Raw genomic sequence first — 24607 nt, 5'->3', positions numbered from 1 at the left:
ATCAACCTCAATAATTTAAAGTATCTGTCAGGCACAGAATCATCTCCTGCATACTATCATAATCAGTAATATTATTATTCATTGCAACTGCTGTACCAAAAGAATTAAAAGAAAGTATGGGATAACAAAAGTATTTCTCTTGTACAATGCCCGACCATTAAATGACAGAAGAAAAGTTTTACAATATTTACAATTTTCAGGTTACTACAAAAATGTACAAATTAACTTAGGAATTTACAGTAAAGAATGTGCAAATAGCAGAAGAGATTATAAAGATAAGGATTATAAATTATAGGAATTATAGGATTATAGGAAATGTGTGGTGACGTGTGTGAGAGTCCAGTCCTACACAATGACTACCTCCACAATCACATTAGTGCAGTTCAAATTGTTCCAGTGGATGACAAAAAAAACTGAATAGGCAGCACAAAAAGTAATCAATCAAATAATAGACTATGATAAACAACATCAAATAAATGAAGCATGAAATATAATGTTTATCAAAGGACCAAGGTCTCTGTTATTGAGATTTTAATCACTGTGTGATGCTCTCTAACAAGGCCTGCCTTTTTGAAATTTTAACTGGTTGTTTGATTCGTAGGAGCCGCAGTGCGCTCCGGGGTTCGCGCCAGCTGTGCACCCATATCATGTGATGCTGAACAGAGAAGCCTCAGAAACAGAGGCACTCGATTAGTGGCTGATACAAATAAAAAGTGGCTAAAACACATGCTCAAAAGACTTCGTTGGGGGATCAGACTGTTAGTCTTATCATTTTAAACACTTCCCGAGGCGCTGCATTCGCTATCATTTGTGTTTTAGAGCTCTCCCACAACTCTTCGCTAACTATGTGAGCGCATTCTGGCTCGGTCGTACCACCATTCACCCATGCTGAAGCTAGGGCGCAGCAGTAGCGGAGCCAGTGAGCCGACGACCATTTCCGACAGCTCCGTATGGATTTAACGTCGGTATACGTTGCTGCCTGATGTTTTAGAAAGCCGATCACCGGTGATTTCGAAGATGGGGGATCCCTGTGACCTTAAACACTTCGTAAAGTGAGTACCTCGTGAGCATGTCCCGGTTGTTTAGCGGGTCCTTATTTCTGGTGAAACCACCTTACTACAAAACAAAACATTAGCTATCATGCTAGCAAAGCCGGGTCACAGACTCCACTATAGGGGTCCATTGTATCCTAAAATAGAAGTGAACGTCATATATTTTCTTCCGTGTCAAAAAACTACAAAGGTAAGGTGCTCACACTGTCGAAAAAAACCCCATTATTCTGAGTGAACACACCAGGTAAAGCTCAAAGTATAACAAGTTTACGACAGCCACGTTAGCCTACAGAGCGAGGCAAAGCTAACACAGCTAGTGTTAGCTGCTGATGCTAGCCCTTTACAGAAGCAAATGTGATTGTTCAACCCCCTGACAGGCACCCGAAAACACACTAAAAGCCTTACTTCTAGCATGTCAAAGTACACAACTGTTTGCTAGTCGACAGTAATAGCCTACGTTATACACAAGGAATATGCTCCTGCTGTCTTTAAAGACGGCCCATGAAATCTCTGCTAACCTACCCAAGCTAGCTCAGCTATTATATTTTTTAGCAAATTATCATCACGGTCTAATAACTAAGGTATGACGTGTTTTCTGCCTTCTCAGTGTTAGTGTAAGCAATCCTTAAAAAATAGCAGACTAAATTATTTGCTTTAGAACAATAATTTAGCTAGTTCTAGAAGTGGCTGTCTTTTTAAAGGCCATGTTTTGGCTGCATACACTCACTGCACAGGCCATGCTTAAGTGTAGTTACTCAGTTTGCATTCAGTCACGATTTGTTTGTCCCATTACAGTGTCGATGTGGTCATTCACATAAATCGTTGTTCTGCAAACAGCATTTTGTTTTATGTAGTCCGCATGCTTGTCTTTGCCGTGTCTAATAATCAGCTGCATCTTCTAATGCCCGCCCTGCATCCATCCATGTTTTTCCATTTATCTTCGACCATGAAACTTGCTGTTAATAAACAATTGGCGAACGTAACTTCCTATATGTTGATCAGCTGAAGCAACAACAGTGGAAATTTACAGCCAAATGTACTTAAATTGGGGGGAGGGGGTCCATGTCTAATGGGAGTAAGACGAGGTACGGCCACATTGCATCGATAGATAACAGAAAGGAAGGCGGGTCTGCAGAAGTCGTTACTGTGCAACGCTTTAATGCATGTGACACAATGTGCTTTCTGACGTTGTGTGCTGAATATACAATGTGTGTTGGACAACAGAGACAAACTGTGAAATACTGCAGTTATTGTGTCATTAGCAGGAACTTTACTGAGATTTTAATGGTGTCAAAAGTGTACAAGTTCCTGAGTGATTAGCTGTTGTGGATACAGAGAGACTTAGTTCATTGCTTTGTCTTTCTTTTTGTCAGGTGTGGCGTCACTTTGGAGGGCTCATTTCTCTGATTTGGATTATTCTTGGCCAGCAGCCCCTTCAGGCCTACTAATCCTAGACGAATTTCTCTATGGACGCTCTGCACAAGTCAGAGATCAGGTATTAGACAGCAGAAAATGTAGAATGCTTACCAAGTTGTGTTATGTTTATGAATATAGTCTGGCACGCTACTTTTAAAACATTTTGACTTCTACGTCAACCCATCCACCGCCATGTTATTGTTCATATAAAGAGCTTCTTTTTTTTTTTTTTAATTTAAGCACTAAAGTGTCTTATGCAACTCACAAGTTCTGTGCTTTTTCCACATCCTTTCATCTGTTTATTTATTAATTGTCAGTCATTGTCTAGATGGTGTGTTTTTTGTAGTTCATACACAGTTCCTTAAAGTTTGTTGTGGTAATACAGGACAGTAAAAGCAGAAAAAAACAAACAAGTCATATATATATATATCGAACAAATTGAATAGAAATTGTTACCTGAAGATGTATTTTTTTTTTAACCATATATTTTTCATTTTCTTTTTATAATTTATTTATCAGCTTAAAAGATTAGATGCTTGTAAATTACAATTACAAAAAAATTACAAGAAAGCTGTTTGCAAAGGGAAAGATATTCATTGAAACCTGTGTTATAATCTTTTTTTTAATTGATTGCCCTTATTGATTCCAGATTCAATCTTTACAGGGAAAAAAGTAGTCCTACACATGTTTTTAGCATCAGTGTAACTGATTTATTATCTTTTCAGTGCAGAGACAGAGTAGAAAATATGGCTTGGATTTGACTGAGGTGAGCAAAAACTCCACTCTTTGTTATTATTTTGTTTTTTGTTTTTCTTTGTAACGGGCAACTGTAAGGAATACATGGCAGCACTAATTAATGAAAAATGATTGGCTTGGAAGCATTTAATTCCAATGGAGCTAATGGGGTTATTTGGAAGCAGTTCTTAACAGGAACCAGTTGTTATTCCCCATTCTTGCATTTCATAGCTCTTTCTGTATTACTGAATGTCCCAGCGCATGTGTCTCAGTTTGAAGGTCACAGGAGAAAAAAAAGAAAATTGAAATCCTAAAGGAATAAATGACCCATTTTTCCCATCACCCATATCAAGCTTTGCCCAAAGAAAACAGACACATTTTATTAAAAGTAGAAAGGGAATAAAAAGTCACACATTAAGTTTTCTTATATGTTGACCGCTTTTATTTCTTTGCTTTTATTGTTGTTTTGGAACACCAGTTACCAGTCTCAGTAAAGACAGTAAAGATATATAACAGCAACATGGCGATGAGAAAAGAATGCCCAATGGTGTGCCAAACCCCTTGTTCTGTAGTCTATGCCACTGAAACAGGAGTTGCATACCAGTCGCCCCTTTTCACTCTCAGTGTCATTGTATGTGAGCTCTATTTATTTAAGTTCAGGGTTAGAAATGAATATGAATCCATTTAGTAGAACGTAATTATTTCAGAACAAGTTTCGAAACATTTAAATTCATGGACATTCCACAATTATCTTACCAACTGTTATTCTTTTCGGTGTTTCTATTGAAAGAGTGATGAAAGAAACTCGTACTGCCAGAAAAAAATCTTACTTGCAGTAAAAAGGGGAGAAATCTGAATGCTTTGTCCTTCGGTATGGTAAAGCACAGAATACACTGTGTAAAGGGCCTATTAGACCCGCCGTTGTCACCCTTGTCAATGGTGACGCGCACCATAAGTGACGTCATATCCGCATAGGCGAGCTGCGCTTTGGTGTCGTTTCAGTTAGCCGTGGACTTCTTAGGTTTTTCTAACCCTTGTGTAGTTGGGGGCAGCCAGATTGAAGACACACGTTTTCAATGGTCATGGGTTTTATCGGCATTTCAGTGATTTATCAGTGCAGGAGCTCAGAGATTTGGAAAGTTGAGACTTTCTGGAGAAAGTATTCCCCTTTCGTCGTCTTTTACTCCCATACCAATGCTGTCGTATAGGCTTTGTCTGTGTGGCAGCACCTGTCGTTCAGGAGAATACTGCAGTGAATCTGGTGCCCCCTCAATGCTGGTGTAAATGGTGACAGGGCTGTGGTGACGTCATGTTTGGCTTGCGACATAACCAGTGGGGGCCTAAAGATGGATGTGGGTCAGCCCACAAGAGCATCACAGCTAGATATAATAAGGCCTGCATATTTAAAAAAAAAAAAAAAAAAAAAGTTTGAAAAGTGAATCCTAAATATTTTTTGTTCTGGTCTTCACTGAAATATCCACTTATTTCATTCAGCTCTAAGAATGTGTGGTAGCCGTAGCGCTTTGTTTTGGTTGAGAAGTGGTGTTATGCAATGCTGGATCACTTTTGGAAGTTCAGAGAGAGTTGAACTTTTATTTATGTCTGACAGAAATCATTTCGAAATAAGCAGGAAATGTAAACAATAGAGGCAGGAATCACCAGACACTCCACTATACAGTATTATCACAATACTTCACTCATGATACAATATTTTTGTGATTATTATTATTTTTTTTTTAATTTTGCGAAATTCTGAGCATTGCAATAATATATATTGTTAGTTTTCATAATTTTTAAACTGCGAATGATGTCCTCAAAGTTAAACTTTGTCAATATCTGTTTCATCCACTAAGATAAAGTTGTCTCACTTCAATTTCTCCAAAAGTTGATTCTGTTCATCTGGACGTAGCGTTTTCAGTGGGAGAAACTTTCCGTCACTCATTCAAGTGACTTCTTCAGTCTCAGCTGACTGCAGGTTTCCCCAATTTTATAAACAGTATATTTGCATAATAACTGAAACCAGCCCACTGAAGGAACACTGAGCTGGTTCCGTCAGTTTTTCAAAGAAAAACCAGTCAGACCGTTGTCTGTCAGTCTGCAATTGAATGAGGGCAAGCTGGCATTTGCATGCAATCTGTTTCTGATAATACAGGAATTAGTTGTGATCAAATAATGTTGAAAATCATATGTGTTGCTGTCTGCATCGATATCGTCTGCATCTTGTTGTAATATTCCCAGAGTATTTGAATTTATCTAATAAAAAAATTGCTATTTGCTGTTCTTGTGTTGATACAATTAGGGCTGGGCCATATTATACCGTTCACGGTAATACCGGTATAATGTTAGGCAACGATAGGAAAATGAAATATCGCGATAGAATGGGAGTAAAACGCGCATGCGCAGTGCCTTTGTTTTCATACGCACATGGCCGATTGTTGAGTGAAACAGATGAACCAGAATTGGTTTGTAAAAACGGTGCAACTTCCGTGATGTGGAACTGGTTTGGTGTTTGTCCGTCAGATACACAACAAAGCACATTTTTTGCAGAACATGCAAGCGGCCGTTGTTATTGTCATATTTGTCGGACTAAGACGCTCTTAAATCTGGGAGTAATCTGGGTCCTAAACTCCGTATACTTCAGGTCAAACAACACTGCAGCATCACTTAGAGTTAAAAACTGTCTAAATTCTTTCATCTTTAATAAAACGATCAGCATTGCTGCTTTACCAGGTGTAACTATAAAGTTTAACTTCCAGGCATCCATGAAAACAAAAGTTATTACATTTAACGGAGTTAGACGTTAGCAGGAAGCTAGCGGAAGTTAGCTCGCTAGTTTCGCTAGTTACCTAAGCATGATATTGCATGTTCTGACTGAGAGATTTCTGAAAAAATCAAACGTACAGCTCTGCTATCACTTCCAACATAAATGAAGACAGGAAACTAAACAGCAGTGATGTTTGTAGGGTTACTGAAGTTGGGCTAGCTGGTATATAATGATGTGCTACGCGATCGCTAGCGACACAGCTATGTTAGCATAACATAAACAGTGAAGCTGGAGGACGAACACTAACACTTTTCCACTTATAAAAGTTAACGTGAAGGTTCTTCATGGTTAGAGACAAATGCAATCGCATGGCAGGATACTGTAAACGGACCAAACTTCAGTCAGGAGAACAACTGAGATAATCCATCCACAATGCGAGGTTAGTCATTAATATACTGCAACAACATGGGAACAGAGCAGCTGCCAGAGAATTCAACATTAATGAATCAATGGTACAGAAGTGGAGGAAGCAAGAAGAATGAGTTTAATAAAGTTTGATTTATCTGACTGCTTTGTTTCGCTTAATGTGCCTTATAATCCCGTGCACCTTGTGGTCCGAAAAATGCGTACTGCACACTGCAGTTTAATGTTGCAAAGCACCTCTTTTTAACTTCAGTGGATATTATACATGGTTATGCTCAGGATATGTCAGCCCATTTCTACTGGAAATGCCTTTTGGTTAAACTTTCAGCAAGGAATTTGCATTTGCACTGTTACATTTTTATAAAGCTTTAATGTACATAAAAACCAGCTTCTTGTTTAAGTGAAAATAAATGGAAGGTTGTCTTTTTGCGCTAGTAATGTTGTGGAGTTGTATTTTGTCTCGCATCAATTATATCATCGGTTATATCGTTATCGCAAATTTTCAAATATATATCGTGATAAATATTTTTGGCCATATCGCCCTGCTCTAGATACAATGTCACCAAGCAAAATGACAATACTATGCTGTATCAATTTTTTTCCCTAGCAAAAAACTAAAACCTTTAAAACTGATCTTGCAAGTTAGTCAGCTTTTAGTAATCTGATTGAACATGCAGTTTTTTTGTTAGCTTTTCTAGTTTTTCTCTGCATAGTAGCTCATTGTTCTGCCCTCAGAGTAACAGGCTCAGAGGCTGAATGTCTGTTCTGTTCATCTGGTTGTAGTTTGCATGCTCATACCATGTTTGCATGGGTACGTTCCAACTATGTCACATTCTTCTACACCAAAGGCATCTTTATAAGGAATTTGGAATTATATAGACATAATATATATATGTATATACTTATGTGAGAATTAGGCATCCAAAAGACAGTGCATTTAGATAAAATGTAACTTTCCTCAGAAATGTTATTGTATTCAACATCACATGCTGAAGTTTATTTTTTGCTTAGCAGGCTTCCTCAAACTTTGGTGGGTTTGAGGAAACCTATTTAAAGTTGATCTGAGCAGTTATGTAATGTAAAGCAATTTCCTGTCCCTGTCCCCCCCCCCCCCCCCCCCCCCCCCCCCCCCCCCTTAGATGTATGTGACATGTCTAGGTCAGTTAACCTGACAGTCTCAGCACTTCCATTTCGTTTATTTATCGGTGAAATCCATTACTGCCTAACACTGTTTGCCACTAGTAGTCTAAACACATATGATCACATGGCTGCCGTAAGCTAATTCCCTGTCCGCTATATTTAAAATGTTAAAATGAAACTTGAGTCTGTTTATTTCTGTCTGTTTATTAATTTAACTCTGATAGAAATCAGAAGTGTTAATACACTTGGCATAGCATTCCCTTTGAACTTGAGAATATTGGGCAATGAGTGAAAGATACTGAACCACTGTTTCAGATTGGGCAACAGTTGTTTTGAAGTCATTTGTCATTAGTCCAGAGAACATTTTCAGGTAAATGTTTACATCCGCAGGTTTACCCTGATAATTTTGGCTTTAATCTTAAAGTTTCTTTTCTTTACTTTTACGATTGTAAATTAATTTCTGACTTTCCTTTCTTCTACTTTCCCATATTGCTCTTATGTAAATCCAGAGAGGAAGGGAGTGGTGCATCGGTAAGTTAACTAAATATAATTAATGACTATAAATATCTGCGGTCTTATCAGCATTTTACAGCCTTTTTTATTATATAAAAGAACTGAGGCAGCACGTTTATGTGTTTTCTCTTGTATTGTAGGTAAAGGTGGAGGGCCTGTCTAAAGCAGCTCTAATCAAAAGCCTGTCTCCCAGAGTCATGCTGTCCAACCACCTTTTGCCTAAAGGGACCAAGATGAAGGTCAACTTAGAAGATCAGGGTCGTCAGAAAGTGTCCTTCAGCTTCTCACAGACAAAGAAGCCACTCCAAAGCTCGTTCTTCATCCCTCCCAGTCCTGATAAGTCAGATCCTCATGCTGCCTCGTCACAGTCAACCTCCGAAAAACCTGGAAAGAGTGCAGACAGCAAAACTGAGCAAAGGCAGACACCCTTGGTGCCAGTATCAAAAACAGAGACACCTCAGACGCCAGTCCCCACAGCTACTAAAGTGAAAATGATGCATTTCAAGAAGCAAATTCTTAATGACTCTGTGACTGAAGAGAAACAGTCAGTTATGCCAGAAGAGCCGCACACCTCTCTATTTCAGAATGAACTCCCAGCACCCCAGAGTCTCATCAGCACCTGTCCCTCTGAAAGTGCTCACACTGAAACCTCTGAGACGAGAGAAACCTCAAGCCTCAAGAAACCAGCTGCTTCCTCAGGAAAAGATGGGGAGACATCCAGCAGTACTGAGCAGGATGAAAAGATACACAAAAGGAAAACCAGGTCACAGTCAGATAGTGCCCCCCCTGGCTCCGAATCTGATGGAGATTCAGCCCAGATGTCTTCCAGCCACAAATCAGTTGATTCCAAAAGTAAAACAAACTCTGACAGCAGAAGTAAAGATGTAAGAAAATCTTCTTCTGGTTCACATGCAGAGGAAAGGGAAAAAAGTTTCTCAAAGCGCTCAGAGAATTACGAAAGGTCGTCTAGTTACTCGAAATCAGACCGTGATTCCAGACACACATCTTCACGCTCATCCCGATCAGAGAAAGATCGCCGAAGGTCCAGATCTAGATCACGGTCTAGATCAAGAGGTTCTCGAACAAGTTCTTCACACTCCAGATCAGACAGAATTAGAAGTGACAGAGGATCGCGCTCTGAAAGGTCCTACTATCATGAATCAGACCGGAGATCGCACAGGAGTTCTCCACGCAGGGATAGAAGACGTTCTCGCTCTCGGACTGACAGAACTCGGGACAGTTCCGACTCTGAAGATGACCACAGAAAAACAAGGTCGAGGACAAGTGACAACAGTAGGTCATCTAACCACTCAAGCTCACATAAGGAGTCAAAATCATCATCCTACTCAAAATCTGAAAAAACCTCAAAATCTGTAGATTCACCTCACTTTTCAGAGTTGGATAAAAGAACACAGTCCTCAAAGTCTGAAAGGATTACAAAGCGGTTATCGGACTCTGATACCCTACGCAAGGGTTCTCCTGATCTGGACTCCAGTCACCGTAAATCTAGCAGCCATCATAAGTCAGAGGCCAACAATAAATCTTCATCTTCCAGTAGTTACACACACTCTCAGACACATGAAAAACGGCAAAAAAGCAGCCCCAGTGACTCTGAAACGGATCATAAGGGCAAATTACAGTCATCCAACAGAAGCTCCAGCTCCTTGGAGAACTGTAAAAACTCTCAAAAGAAAAGCAGTAGACCAGAGTCGAAACAGGTCCCCTCTAGATCTTCTGTGAAATCTTCTGGGCAAGATAGACAATCAGATGATTTATTTCATAGCCCTGGAAAAGCACCATCTTGTGCAACCACAACAGAATCATTTTCTCAGAGTTCAAAAGAAAAATCCGATTCCCAACCGGTTGAAAATGAAAATGGCAATAAAGATGAAAAGGAGGTGGGGTCTTGTGGTGAGGGTTTGCAAGAACTGTCACTTAAGACAGAAGCAAAATCAGGTCTTGAAATGGAAAATAACATTGCCTCTGATGTCACTTACAGCGAGAGCCTAAAGCATGTAAACTCTACTCTGGAAAACGTGTCTAATGTGAAGGATAGCCTTTCCTCTAATGATCCAACACATGTGAACTCAAATGCATCTGTCGTAAATTTATGTAGTGGTAATGACAGTACAATGTGCAATAAGGACGAGGAAATTTTTTACTGTTCAACTGGGCCAGAGTCTGTACTTCATTCAGTGGATAAAGCTGTCACAGAGGCTGTCCAGCAAAACACTAAACCAGAAAATGTTGAGCTGGATGAAGCTCAGCCAGTCAGTAAAGAGTCTGACACAAATTTGCCAGTCAAATCTGATTCATCTTGTCTTCAGTCTGAGAATCCGCCAGAGTCACTACCTACCGATGTAAAAAAGGGCAGCTGTAGTACCCGAAAGTCACGGTGGGATATTGTTGGGCAGGATTCCTCGGAGAGTGAAAATTCACAGAGAACTGTTTGTGTAGAGAGTAAACTATTAAATACTGTTAAAAAGGTGATCTCTGTCAAAAAAATAGAGTTCTCTAAAGATAATGCTCAACAAGACTGTGATATTAAAGATGATATTCAGCAGGAAGCTGGAACACATTCCAGACTGGTAAGGCAGACGGAGATCTCAAAGCAGGAAGTCCAATCAGAGAGCACACCCGTGACCTTTAATTGCAAAGACCAAAGTGAGCCTTCGCAAGCCAGCACCAGCAATGACCACTGTGACTCCAAACTGTCTGCTTCTCAAAAGTCAAACACAGATCAGCCACTGCACATAAATGACAAGATACAGATCAACTCGGCAGCAACAGCACAGCACTCAAATGAGGAAAATTCCGAAAACAAATCCAAGGACAGTGCTAGCAAGAGCAAACTGAGTAAGAGAATGTCTCCCAGTCAGGATGCGTCAGGACAGAGTGAGGCCAGTGATAGCGATAACTCAGAGTATGACTCTGATTGCGACGAGGCTATAAAACAGTTGCACTCTGTAGTAGTGGTGCCAAAGAATTCTTGTCTAACAATGAATACAGAGGAGAGGGGACCTTTGAATATTTTACAACAGCAGAATGCCTTAGCAGCTGAAAAACATATTAGTGAACCCCCAAATCAAGTTAGCCAACAGAAAAAACAACCCACAACACAGACCGGTATAAGCGATTCACTCAGTAATAGTACATTGTGTCAGTCCCAGAGCAATATGATTGATAGCACCAGTCACTCAGAGGCCTCCACCTCCATCAGTACCCAACCTTATACTGCTGGTCATACCAGTTCCCATGCAAGTGTCACAGATTCCACCCCCATGCGTGATAATTCCAAACAGTGTGAGCAAGGGCACAAACAACATGATGTGAGCAACAGAGGAGATCGGACGCACGTGCATTACCAACAAGATCATTTCTCCAGGGCTGACAATATTAATGAGAAGCATGAATTCAACCTGGGTTGGGATTTCTCACAACCAGAACAGCCTACTAGTACGTACCAGCAGCCTGATAGCAGCCACGGGCCTCAGTTAACAAACACTAAACTGTCAGGATCTTTTTCCAAGGAACAAGAACACAGACCAAGTACTGCTTCCTGTATCCAGCAGTCGCAAAACATGCAGACAAGCAGAAAAAACTACCTCCATGCAAATGTCATTGATCAGGATCCTTCAGGCGAAATTCAACCCGACTCCCTCACTAATGATCATGACGACTTCAGTGGGGATAAATCATCAAGTTGTAGCAAAACGGCTTTTGAGGGCAGTGGGCCTAACACTCAAGGGTCATCAAGCTTTGTACAAGGTCATGAAATAAGCAGCAATAGCAGGGGTTCTGCTGTACCCGACCCCTCTAGAGAAGACAGTTTTAGGCCCCACAGAGGAAGGGGCCCTCCCAAGAAAAGGCGTCCAGAGATAGAGTCCGATTCAGACAACGAGGCAGAGGCTGGCCCTGCAGCTAAAAGGGACCGTCAAGGAGATACTGAAGTCGCTAAAGAAACTCTTGTAAAATCTGCAGCGGACCGTCCATCACTCACTCTGCAGGACTTTCAAGATGCAAATAGATGGAAAGAGTTTGCCAAGTCTAAAAAGATGCCTCCGTACTTTGACTTGATTGAGGAGAACTTGTACCTAACAGAAAGGTAAGATGATTCCCGTCAGAGAATCAAGTTTGTTTGTGAAGAGTAACTTCCTAGCAAAATGTTGAATTATTTTCAGACTTGATCTTTGAAAGTTTTAAAATGTAATTTGCAGGAAAAAAAGCAAATCTCATCGAGATATTAAACGAATGCAGTGTGAGTGCCCGGTGCTACCCAGAGAGGACCGAGCAAGGGGCGTACTAGCATGCGGAGATGACTGTTTAAACCGGCTGCTGATGATTGAGTGGTAAGTGTAATAAAGGTTATTGAACCGCTGGCATCTTTTACATCAATAAATATTTTACAACTTTCCTTAATTAAGAACCTGGAAATCCATAGTTTTTTAAGCACCTTTTCTGTTTTGTTAATCAAATCTTTTTACGTCTTTCTCGTAACATCTTTTTTCCATGTGATTTTTTTTTCTTAGTTCGTCACGGTGCCTGAATGGAGCCTACTGCTCTAATCGCCGCTTTCAGATGAAACAACATGCCGACTTTGATGTGATCCTTACAGAAGACAAGGGCTGGGGACTACGGGCAGCTAAAGACTTGGCATCGTAAGACACTTATTGGTTTTTAATAGAACGCTGTGAAATAATTTTTAGAAAATAACATTCAGTAGTTGACAAAAGAGGCTCTCTGTTTCACTGCATAACGATAGAACAAGGCCTCGACAGTGCTTCCTAAGAGGTTATAAGATCTGACTTATACTAGATAAAAATGCATGTGGAAAGAAAAAACAACAGTGGTGATATATGTGAAACTGCTTTTGTTGTTTTCTTAGAAACACCTTTGTACTGGAATACTGCGGTGAGGTTTTGGACCACAAAGAGTTCAAAACAAGGGTGAAAGAGTACGCTCGCAATAAGAACATCCACTACTATTTTATGTCTCTGAAGAATAACGAGGTAAGTGATGATTTAACACATCAAATGGCGTCTGTAAATGGTTTTAATGGTTATTTGTGGTGGCTGGAAGAAACGGCTGACGCTGTACTGCCTCTCTCAGATTATTGATGCAACGCTGAAGGGTAATTGCTCTCGGTTCATGAACCACAGCTGCGAGCCCAACTGTGAAACCCAAAAGGTACGGTGGCAAAATAAAACTCTTTGGCGTATCCTTTTAGTTTCTTTTACTTTTTTGTTTTGTTTTTTTATTTAATTTTTTAATCGTTTCAGTGGACAGTCAACGGTCAGCTTCGAGTTGGGTTCTTCACCACCAAGGCTGTTACTGCAGGAACTGAGCTCACGTTTGACTACCAGTTTCAGAGATATGGGTACGGTTCCTGCGCGGTTACTGTATTTTTGTGTTCGACGTATAATATATGAATAGACTCAAAAAGAAAGACTGGTTAACCTTTTCATCGAATGGTTTAGCAGTGGTGGTTTCATCTCTGTTTAATTGTACCCTGCAGGAAAGAAGCACAGAAATGCTTCTGTGGAGCACCCAGCTGCAGAGGCTTCCTGGGTGGGGAGAACAGAGTTAGTGTTCGAGCAGCTGGTGGGAAGATGAAGAAAGACCGCAGTCGAAAGAGTGCTCTCACAACGGTCGGTTCTTTTAGTAATATTTAAAGGTCTTAAGGCATTTCTTTTAAGTGTAGCTTTAACAGGTTTGCATGGAGGCCGGCACTTTAGTGACTGATACACAACAACTAAGAGAGGGAAAGACTTACAAATTTGTATAAATTGAGTGCTGAGAACTGTTAAGCTGCATACACTGCTGTGTGCAACTGTTATTTTCCTCTTCTTAATAATCAGGTACATAAACCTGTTAGAAAATATTCATGCAAAATCAATCATATCAGAAAAGGCAACAGAAGCTGTGAACTCATTAACTGTTCCGTTTTTAAAAAGTTTACACAATAAAAGTGCAAAAAATGTTATCTTTCTTTTCCTTTTGATCACTATAATAAGTAACTGCTTCAGCAATATAGTGAAAATGTGTTAGTAATGTACCAGAACTTCAGGATATTTGACTACTTGGTATTCACAGCCTCATTTACAGGGTAATTGTAGTGGTCTTTGAAGTCATAGTGTTAAAGTTACAGTAGAGGATTCATAACAGCCTGTATTACAATGCCTGTACTTGCTTCTTAGATTAGATCTGTTTGTTTCAAGCTTATTATTTTTTTAATATTTAGACACTGCTGGAATATCTCTGCATAATTTGTAGTTCAGTTTTTATACTTGTCTTATATTGCATGTCAGTAGACACTCTGAAACTAACTGTTTTAGCTACCCTCCTTTTAAGGCCACCCTCAATTTAAGCTGGAATTCTTCAGAGTGCCTCACCCCTCATTTTGAACAGCAGGTTGATGGGGCAGAGCCAGAACTGTGTGCCTTGATATCCCCTCCCTTTGACGTCAAACGGAGCCAGAAATGGGGGGGGGGAATGAGCTTTTAGAACAGCCCAAGCATTTTGACTCACTGTGATTACTTGCACAGTACATAAGTTGACCTTTATTATTTGAAACTTTGTCCTTGTGTAATATGAGAAGCCATCATTGTAACTACAGGCTGTATACACGGAGTGTTTTAAATGCCAAAATGTATCTTCACTCTTGTTTCTATGCTGTCCTTTCACAGGTCGATGAAGAGCTGGAGGCATTACTAGAGAATGGCGAAGGCTTATACGATGAGAAACAGGTGGTGTCTCTCTGCAGACTGATGGTCCGAGTGGAAACGATGGAACAGAAACTCATCTGTCTAAAGCTCATACAAGTATGACTAGATCTGTGAATACGTTGTCTATATTGTTGATTTTTTTTTATCTTCTTTTTTAGGTTATAACATGTTATGTTTGTTTTGTACAGGATACACAAAATCCATCATGCTTGAAGCAGTTCTTAGACCACCATGGATTGTCTTTGCTCTGGATTTTCATGGTGGAGCTTTCCGAAGCTAAAGGCAACAGTGCCAACAACATCAAACTGCAATTACAGGTGAGATATGTCAAAATGTTATCATATATCACTGTATGGCCCATACACAGCCACTTGCTGTTTGACCAGCGATTGCCTTGTTTGCAGATCATGAAGACCCTCAGTGTGCTGCCCATCTCAACTAAGAACATGTTGGAGGAGAGCAGAGTCCTGACCTTCATTCAGCGGTGGGCTCAGACAAAAACTCTTCCTCAGCAGACTGAGATGGATGGTTACTCTAGTGAGAACACCTCCCGTGCCCAAACTCCCCTCAACACTCCTGATGGTTCCTCCGCTAAAATGGGACCAGAACTAGATAGTGACACGTCCAAGCCTGCTGTGTACAGACGCCTTAAAATCATTAGCGAAAACAGTCTGGACAGCGCTCTTTCTGATGCTAGCAAAGCATCCGATGGGAAAGAGGAAGAGGAGGAGGAGGATGATGAGGAAGATGATGAAAATTCACGTGCAGGACTTCCTGAAGGAAAGCAGTTGAAGCCAGACACACCGGTGGACGCTGCAGATCCAACCACAGATTCAGTGGAAGAGTCGGGAAAAGAAGTCATAGGAGAGAAACAGGAAGAGGCAGCGATGACTTCAAGCAGTGAACCTCAACCTCCAACTGAAGAGGTGAAGGAAAAACCTGATTTGGTTGTGGAAGAGGACTCCGATATAAAAGAAGTCAAAAGTGAAGATCAGGCAGATGAGCTGGAACCAGCAAAAGAGCCAGTTGAAACACAAGAGAGTGGGAAGCCTCAAGATAACCAATCAGTGACAGAAAATGCAGAATTAGAAGAAGGCCAGCCCAGTGTTAAAGTCCATGAGCCAGAGACCCAATCCAGTCAAACGGGTGTTGCTGATGCTCCACCTGAGCAGCCTTCAGAGACTATGGAATCCCAGACAGAGGCTGAAGAGGCTAAGAAAACACTGCCTAGCAGTGAGCCACACAGTGGTGAACCAACCACTGATGTTCCACCTATCGCTGAAGCCCCGGAGGCCACGATTCCCTCAGCGGTCACAGCAACCCCTGTGGATCCATCAGTGATAGGGACGCCTTCTCAAGATGAAGAGGAAGGTGTCTCAGATGTGGAGAGTGAGAGGAGTCAGGAACCACAGCTCAGTGTTTTCGACATTAGTGGCATGGCTGCTAGGCTTCTAGAAAGCTGGAAGGATCTAAAGGTATATTCATAAGTTGTCGCCTTCAAAGGAAAATAGATAAACATGTATAAAATGTGTATCATCCAAATGTTTGCGATGCTCTCATCATTGTATTCCAAAGTCAAAGTTCTGTTATTTTCAGGAGGTGTACAGGATACCAAAGAAGACTCAAGTAGATAAGGAAGGAAGAGGTACGGTTACCTCGAAGTTTATGTTTGGCTTGAAACATTATTTGCATAACTTTTAATATAATTAGATTTTTCTGGCAGATCGCAGCCGAGATCGAGATACATCTTTCACGCCACGCACCACGTCAGGAAGCCGAGAACGTGAGCGAGAGAAGGAGAGGGAACGGGACAGGGATCGAGATTGGGACAGAGACAGGGATCGAGATTGGGACAGAGACAGGGACCGCGATCGAGGCTCTGAGAAAACTCCGCGCAGCTCTGAGCGACGGAGGAGACGCTCGCCATCTCCACCTTCATCCTACGAGAGGAGCAGCCGACGCACTGAGGAACGGTAGGAATTTGTGTTATTTGTTGATTGTGTCCTCGAATCATAGTGTTTTTTTCTTTTCCCAAACTCTCCTAGTGAAGGTTTGGTACTCAGCTGTCCTCATGTTCTCTGAATTGTGAAGGTTTGATCCATCTAACAGCAGCAAGACACCAAGAGGAGTTGGTGGCAAGGAGCGCAACAAACTGTCCACAGAGGAGCGCAGGAAGCTGTTTGAACAGGAGGTTGCCCAGCGGGAAGCACAGAAGCAGCAACAGCTTCAACAGCAGCAGCAGCTCCAGTCTTTGGCTTATGACCCGGCTCTAGCCTATGCCTCCAGCCCTGGTTTCATCACGTACCCACCTGGATATCCCATCCAGACTTTTGTGGATCCTTCCAACCCCAATGCGGGCAAAGTACTTCTCCCAACACCTACAGTGGAGCCGAGTCTCAACTATGAACAGACTCCACCCCAGCGTCTCGTCTCAGATCTAGGACTGACCTCTCCATCTTCCACTCCCCAAACCACTCCAGTCACCAATCTCCCTCAGCACGTCACTACCGCAAACCTTGCCTCTGGCAACCCTCAGCACTATGCCCAGCCAACTGTAGCAACCCAGGATGCAGGCGTAGCTGTCCTGTCGGTACCAGCCCAGTCTGCCCCTCAGGTACAGGGCCAACAGAGCTACACCACTCTCTGGGACCCCACCACTCAGCAGGCAGTGACTGTGCAGACACAACCTGCACAGCAGTATGCCACAGCCCCGGGACAGGGTCAGACTCCCACAGCTATCTATTATCAGGGCCAGCCTTGCCAAACAATCTACAGCATCCCTGCTCCCTACCCCCAGACCAACACTCCAGTCATACAGGTAATCTTCTTGCTTTGGTCATATACAAATGTCCATTTTACCTTTCTTAGATTTGCTCATTGCCCACGTTTGATTTTTGTGTAATTTTTATAAATAACCTACATTATGATATACAAGAGATAACTCCTTGATATAGAAAAAAGCGAATGTTAATATCTTTATTGTGATTGAACTGTATGAAAATACAAGACAGTCTTTTAAAAGATGGTTAATAAAGGAAATTATGTTTTTCCTGACCAATCTGTAGTATATTTTTGACCCAAATTCGATGGGGGTTGGGAAAACTAAGCTCATAATTCAGAGGAGGATATTTTATTTTATTCCTTAAAAAAGAAAAAAGAGGTTCTGAACGTCTGTAAGACTGCCATCTAATTGTGCTTTGTTTTTGAAGGCATACACTGATCCCACAGCCAGCTACCTACATGGCCAGCCGGTATATCCTGGTCAGCAGGGAGTGGTGGTGCAGCAGGGAGGCACAGTCACCACCATTGTAACATCTCAAACTGTTCAGCAGGTAACAGACAAGACGTAAAACAGGGATATTATAAGGCAGTTGAGTTTGTGGTTTTGAACAAGCCCTATTGTCGTGGCCACAAGGGGGTGGTATAGATCTGAATTATGCATCTGTCCCTTTTAATATGAGACAGAGTCCAGCTAAATGGGTCCCATTTGTTTATAAGAATGTAAACACGTATGACTTCAAACTACAGTTGTTATAGTGACAAATTTAAGTTGTTACATAATGGCCATATACATTAGAAATTAGATGTCAATTTGTTTTGTTTTTGTTTTTAAATGAAAGCTGTGTCAGTAATTTTTGATCTCTTTTTAAACACATTAAAGTGAAGCTGTATGTGTATATTTTGTGATCCTCCTATACTAAGTTTAAAACTTATTTTCTTCTCCAGGAAATGATTGTCCCCAACAGTGTGATAGACCTGCCTCCACCTTCTCCCCCTAAACCCAAAACTATCGTCCTACCTCCCAACTGGAAAGTGGCTCGGGACCCTGAAGGCAAAATTTACTACTACCATATTGTTACAAGGTTAGTAAAACTGTGTTGCAGGGGTGTTTTGTGTGTGTGCCTCAGTAAAGTCCTCACAAGCATATTGCGTTTCATTTATTTATTTATTTTCCCTTTAGGCAAACACAGTGGGATCCACCAACCTGGGAAGGAAATAGTGACAACACTAGTGTGGACCATGAATCAGAGATGGACCTGGGAACACCCACCTATGATGAAAATCCTTCCAAAGTGAGCTTTTGACATTGATTACTCTTCACTGAAAGATTTTAAAAAAGTTAACTGTTGTGATCTAATCTTAGGTGGGTGGTCAGAAACAGCGGGTTTTAGTAACAGTCTTCACAGAGTGGAAAAGTATCTCTGCATTCCTTCGTTTGACAATGAGAAAGAATCCACATTACTTTTTCGTTAGTTCCCCTGAAAGTTTGCGCTTGGATGCAAAACACGATTATAGTGTTTGCTCCTTGAGGTAATTGAAGATGCTGCACCAGTGATTACTTTCAGCTGTTTCTCAACTAAGAAAAAAAGAAGAAGAAGAAGAAAAGCCTTCAGCACAACACCACGTTCTGTCGAGTCTTATAAACTTGGCGGCGACTACACCTCTCAAAATGGCTTCATCGCACTCTACAGAGAGACAGAAATTTTAAGAGTGTGTCTAAACGCCCCGCCCCCTGCTCAGCTGTCTGTCCTTTAGCCTCAAGGCTAAAGAGGAGGCGATGCCTAAGCTCATCTCCTCTCTTCTGCTTCCTTTGTTTTCCCCTTTCATTTTTTATCCTGTCTTTAAAGATAATGGAAACCATGTGGGAGATTTAGCCTTCATTTATTTGCAGTTTGGGGTTTTACGCTTTAACTGCATAACTGTCTCTTTGAAAGACTTGCACAGTGACGGACATGCAACCCACAGCAAAGGTAGACGTGAGAGTCGGTGGAAGTTTATTTGTAAATTTTGTCATTTTAAGTGGTGACAGTACAGAGACGCGCCATCGTGTAGGAGGTCACAAGTCTTAAGTGTTGTCTGCATGCAAAACCCCAGAAATGAGACCACCCATCATCCGGGCAAACTCGACTCACGAGATACAACAGCTGTTGAGAAACACAAAGAAGACACACACTGACACGCATACAGAGATTCCTTGATTTATTCGTAGGGTGTGTTGGTTCATTTAACAAACAAGACTGAGGTGAAACATCCATGTTGTTCAATAATCCAAGAACAGCTACATGTGTGTGAGCTGTAGGCTTTAGACAATGGTGGTGCCGACTTCCAGGGCTCAAAACTATGACACATGCTTTAGCCTTGCAAAGCATTCTGTCTCACTGTCTGGATTCCTCCTCTGTGTGTGCGGCTGTGTGTGTGTGTGAATCCTTTATGCTTGTTCTTGATACTCACCGCTTCATAGTGGGTGTAGGCAGTTAACTGCTGCCTGCTTGGCTTTGCTGTGGAAGGCTGCGGCCAGAGAGGAAGCGGCACCCTGGCAGGATATCCCTGCGTTGTTTCAAATAGCTGGTGAACAGGTGCTGCATTTACTCCCTACTGACCTCAGTAGCTGTCGTTGCAACTTGTAGGAATGTTTTAATTAAGCTAAGCTAGGGTTGGGTTTGCAGCATAGAAAAATCAGTTTGCAAAGTGGCGTGCTAATTCTGGTCCGCAACATTTCAGAGTTATATTTGTCCGCAAACAAGCCTGTTAATGAGTTTCTCTTATGATGACGTTGTAGTTTTCCACAAAGACGGCTGAAGCAGACACTTCCAGTGAACTCGCTAAGAAAAGTAAAGAGACCTTTCGCAAGGAGGTGAGTCAGAGTTTCCACAAACTGTGTTAAGAGCAATGTTTTTAACTCCTTTTTTAAACATATATACAGTGTCTGCACTTCGATCTGCATGGTCGTGAATCTGTCCGGCCATTTCTGTTTTGTTTTTGTTTTTTTAATTCTGTACATTACTTAACTTTATACCTGTTTGTTAATCAGATGTCACAGTTCATAGTGCAATGCTTGAATCCTTATCGAAAGCCAGACTGCAAATCTGGACGCATCAGCAACACAGAAGACTTCAAACACCTGGCTAGAAAGGTAACCGTGTTCATACATGGATTAAGTTTTCCACAAAGCAAACGTTTCTTTCTTTCCTAGTGTGGTCACGGCACAGTGAGGATGCTGGTCAGCATTTAATGTAAACAAAGTTTTCAAAGTTTCCTTCAAACTATTACTAAATAATTAAACTCCCACGATTTCGGCGTCCAGCCAAATGTTTTTGTGTTCTGCCTCCAGAACAAATGTTGTACATGCTAGCTATTATCACTGTCTCTTTTGTTTTAGCTCCTTCTCAAAAGCTGTTTTCAACCAGCATCTCTTCAAAGGGCGGTGGGGTTTTTTTTCCATTATGATTCTCAGTAGGTCCATGGATAGTGCATGTGAGTGGTTTGCCACTCGAACATACCAGGACTCTGAGGACATGGGCGCAGTAAACAGAAAGACGACTTAGGCTTCACCCATTTAAAGACTGCAGCATTGTATTATGTCAAATTATAAAGAGCAAAGTCACTAAAGGGGATTAACCACTCTACCGCAACTTCAATATCAGTTTATTGTAGACTTGAGGGCAAGAATGAATGCCTAACTCTTTCCTCACTTCTGCTCTGTCTTCTAGCTAACTCACGGAGTTATGAATAAGGAGTTGAAAGCTTGCAAGAATCCCGAGGACCTCGAGTGCAATGAAAATGTGAAGCACAAGACCAAGGAATACATCAAAAAGTACATGCAGCGATTCGGCGCCGTGTACAGACCCAAGGAGGACACAGAGGTGTATTGAAGCATTTCAGGCCACAGATGTTACACTTTGCTCTGCGCTAACACAGGAGAAGCACAGATTTGCCTTTCCATTCACTCCCACATGTACGAACTGTCCAGCCTGAACAGTGAAGTAGTTTCTTTATTTCTATTTATGTCTACGAATTGCACTGCTGAAGTTCTCCAGGCCCTGCGGATCGCACAGGAGCCCCGATATACGGACTCTGGGAGACTTGGTTGTTGATGACCAACCCAAGACTCCAGGTGCAGTGTTCTCAGACGATGACACTGAGGGGTGCTACAGAGACTGTTTTCACTGACTGTTTTATTTTTTAGCGTTTTTGTGTTTTTTTTCATTTGCGGCTCTTAAAAGTTCCTCAGATGATCACCTCAATTCCAGTTTTTAAACTGTTATATCCCTGAATGAGGATCATTCACAGGAATCAGCTTTGGTATCACATTTATCAAAGTTTTGTTGTTACTTTCCACTGTTTAAAAAAAAAAAAATTAAAAAAAAAAAGGATCCGTGCCCGAACAGTCGAGTTCTCCCTCCCCAGCCTCCTTTTTCTCCCCCCTCTGTACACGCTTCAGCCCCCCTGCCACTGACCATATCTGGTGCTGCTTTTAAATGGGCTGTGGAGGTCCAAGCTTCCACTCCTGCAAACCCTGCCTTCTTAACCACAAGACTTTGGAGCCTCTGTTGTTTTATGAATGCATGATGTAACCTGAGGTCAGAGTGATCCTTATGGAAATCCCTACATTTTCCACATCTTCTTACTTCAAGTAATCTTCCCTCACGGGGATGAGCTTTTTGCTCACGGTATACTGAGGGATCAATCGGTGGCAATCAGGCTGGCGAAAAGGAGTTAGCGGTCAATCTTTTCTTGACTTTTATCAGTTAATGTGTAATAATGGGAGCAGGGTTTGAATGCTATGTTTGACATGCTGTTTAGGTGTGTGTCCAGTTACTTCCCCACCCCCTCGTTTCTTGTCCGGCCCCACTTCCTCAACTTGTTCTGCCCGATTTCCTCTTCTTGCAGGAATGATTCTGAGAATGAAGGTCGTAGCATTGCAGTTTTAACCGTTTCTAAACATCCCACGTGTTCAGTCTTTTTACCACTCTTAGTCCTAGCAAGACATTTGAGACACTTTGGTCGACAAACTGTCGCTCATTAATTTCTGAGATTTTTACAGTTGGCACTAAAAGTTGTTTCTTTAGCATTAGGTCATCGATTTTACATCGCATAAAATTGCATTAAAAAGAATTCCAACATATGTACATTGCTTTATATGTGAATATACTGAATAATAGTTTTTTGGAATGCTTAATTAAGCCGACACTTTGTAAATGGAATATGATTTGGTGATTAAAAGTGTAAATATTGTGTAAAATTACCAAAGCTGTATGCAGGAGAGTAGGGTGATGGAGCACAGTGAGCCCACCCATCCTCACCAGCTTAGTCCTCCTGATGCAGTTCCCATATCAGTCAGTGAAACTTAGGAGCCCACTGACTCACAGCCAATTTATTTTAATGAAGTGGCCAGGGAGATGTTCATGTGTTTTTGTTTTTTAGTTGTTATTGTTGGTGGTGTTTCTTTTTTTTAATTATTATTTTTCTATGTACAAATTAAATTTCACCCAACTCTACTGTAAGTATTGTGTAAGCACATTGTCATACCGAGTGTAAAAACATTTTAAAGATAATAAACTTTTTTTGTAAAATCACATCAATTTTTTTTCCTGCGGTGCAGTTCAGTTAGGTTCGTTTGAGCATCAATTAAATAGACCAGAATATCTCTAAGCAAATGTGACTGCCTTGTGCTTCATGATTAACAGCGTCGCGCACACCCAATCCCATTTTTAGATCTGCTCCCGCCTCTAATAAAGGGTGCACATGGCACGAATGCCACTACGGCACTTTCGCACAGCACTGAGCCAGATGTTCGGCCCCGCTAAAAGGGAAAAAAGTATGGACTGCCTTCATTAGATACATTCAGTGTGCTCTAAATATGGAGAGCTGTGAGGAGTAGAAAGAGGCGCTGCTGTGCTTCCCCTCTCTCTTCTGGGTCCCAACCCCACCCCACCCCCTTTCCAGTGTATGCACATTCCGCAGCCTCATGCCCGTGTGCTCCAGACCGCAGTTAAGCAGTCCCTTCTGGAGTGTGTGACGGCATGTAACGCTGCTCTAGGCCATGCACGATGCCTGCTCCCACTTAGGACTGTAGGCAAAGAGATCATTAACAGATCCGAGTTCACGGCAGAAGGGGAGGAGGAATGAGAGATGGTGTCTCGGTGAGAAACAGAAAACTGCTCCTCCAGAAGATTTAAGATTATTTTGGTTTCGCCCTCAAATTATTAAATACCTCTTAAATGATTTCCCCTCAGGGTTTTGGACAGGAAACGTCCTCATACACTAAATCCCTTGAAGAGAAGTAGTTTATTCCATGTCCAAACTTTGTTACTCTAACCCATCAGATGAGTTTTATACTTTGACTAAAGATGATAGACGTAGGTTTATGGGACTGTGGTTCTTTAGCAATAAATGTCTTATTTCCGTAAACCTAAAAAAAAGACTTTTCATTTGGTGCAAATACAACTGTTCACTGTTGCCTTTCACTAGACTGTCATAAAACACTGTATCATTATTACATAAACAATGCCAGAACTGTTTGGGCCTTTGGGAAGATGACAAAAAGATGAAAATTAAACTATACTGTGTGAAACTAATGAGGCCTGTTGAATCTCTTGTCAGCTGAGCTCTTTTATCATCACTTTTACATATTTCATCTGTTCTTCATTTCTGTGCTTCATGTTTAAGGCCCTTTTAAAACTTAACATTTGTTCTGATTGTAACTTTAAATTGTAATTCTGCTTCTTTTTCTTTTTTTGTTTTTAACGAGTTTGTAAATAATCGCTTAGCCTCGAGAAACTAAATAAAAGGTGCAAGTTCCCCAGGCTGATTGTAGCAGATCTGCAGCATAAAGACTGATGTTTTATCGTCTGTATAATGCTACACTTGATTAGTAATTCCACAAAAAGCAAAAGAAGTTAAACATCAAAGTTAGACTTGCTTGCCAATTCATTAGTTACAGGTAGTGAGTACTGGAATGGACCTCATTTTACCTTCAGAGCTCAGTTTCCTGTTCTTAGCTGACTGGAGAAGCCTTCTGCAGCTCTAGCAAGGTTCAACATGTTGTGGATTCAGAG

General features: G+C 41.3%; 1 protein-coding gene across 3 annotated transcripts; it reads left to right on the top strand.

Annotated features, from left to right (window-relative positions):
- Nucleotides 1-675: 675 nt before the first annotated feature.
- setd2 (SET domain containing 2, histone lysine methyltransferase) lies at nt 676-24385 on the top strand. Of its 3 annotated transcripts, none has more exons than XM_014412100.4 (22): nt 676-1052; nt 2426-2547; nt 8040-8061; nt 8184-12148; nt 12261-12392; nt 12573-12701; nt 12929-13052; nt 13153-13230; nt 13323-13420; nt 13559-13691; nt 14730-14864; nt 14957-15085; nt 15173-16243; nt 16365-16413; nt 16492-16741; nt 16860-17586; nt 17978-18100; nt 18495-18631; nt 18730-18841; nt 20329-20403; nt 20581-20682; nt 21260-24385. In XM_014412100.4, the coding sequence occupies exons 2-22, from the start codon at nt 2519-2521 to the stop codon at nt 21419-21421; spliced, it is 7782 nt and encodes a 2593-aa protein (XP_014267586.2). In that variant the 5' UTR covers nt 676-1052; nt 2426-2518; the 3' UTR covers nt 21422-24385. The 3 variants fall into 3 exon arrangements, with proteins under 3 accessions (XP_014267586.2, XP_014267585.2, XP_076746084.1); XM_076889969.1 differs by lacking the exon at nt 676-1052 and adding an exon at nt 3194-3234; XM_014412099.4 differs by lacking the exon at nt 2426-2547.
- Nucleotides 24386-24607: the final 222 nt, after the last annotated feature.

This window comes from Maylandia zebra, linkage group LG11, assembly GCF_041146795.1.
Source record: "Maylandia zebra isolate NMK-2024a linkage group LG11, Mzebra_GT3a, whole genome shotgun sequence".
NCBI classification, from domain to species: Eukaryota; Metazoa; Chordata; class Actinopteri; order Cichliformes; family Cichlidae; genus Maylandia; species Maylandia zebra.
The sequence above is the reverse complement of the archived record's forward strand: the minus strand, read 5'-3'. Positions and strand labels throughout refer to the sequence as shown.

Coding starts and splice junctions, on each gene's coding strand:
- setd2 (XM_014412099.4), top strand. CDS start 1,018: ATGGGGGATCCCTGTGACCTTAAACACTTCGTAAA. Junction 13,053..13,152: donor TGTCTCTGAAGAATAACGAG/GTAAGTGATGAT, acceptor TGCCTCTCTCAG/ATTATTGATGCAACGCTGAA. Junction 14,865..14,956: donor TCTGTCTAAAGCTCATACAA/GTATGACTAGAT, acceptor TGTTTTGTACAG/GATACACAAAATCCATCATG.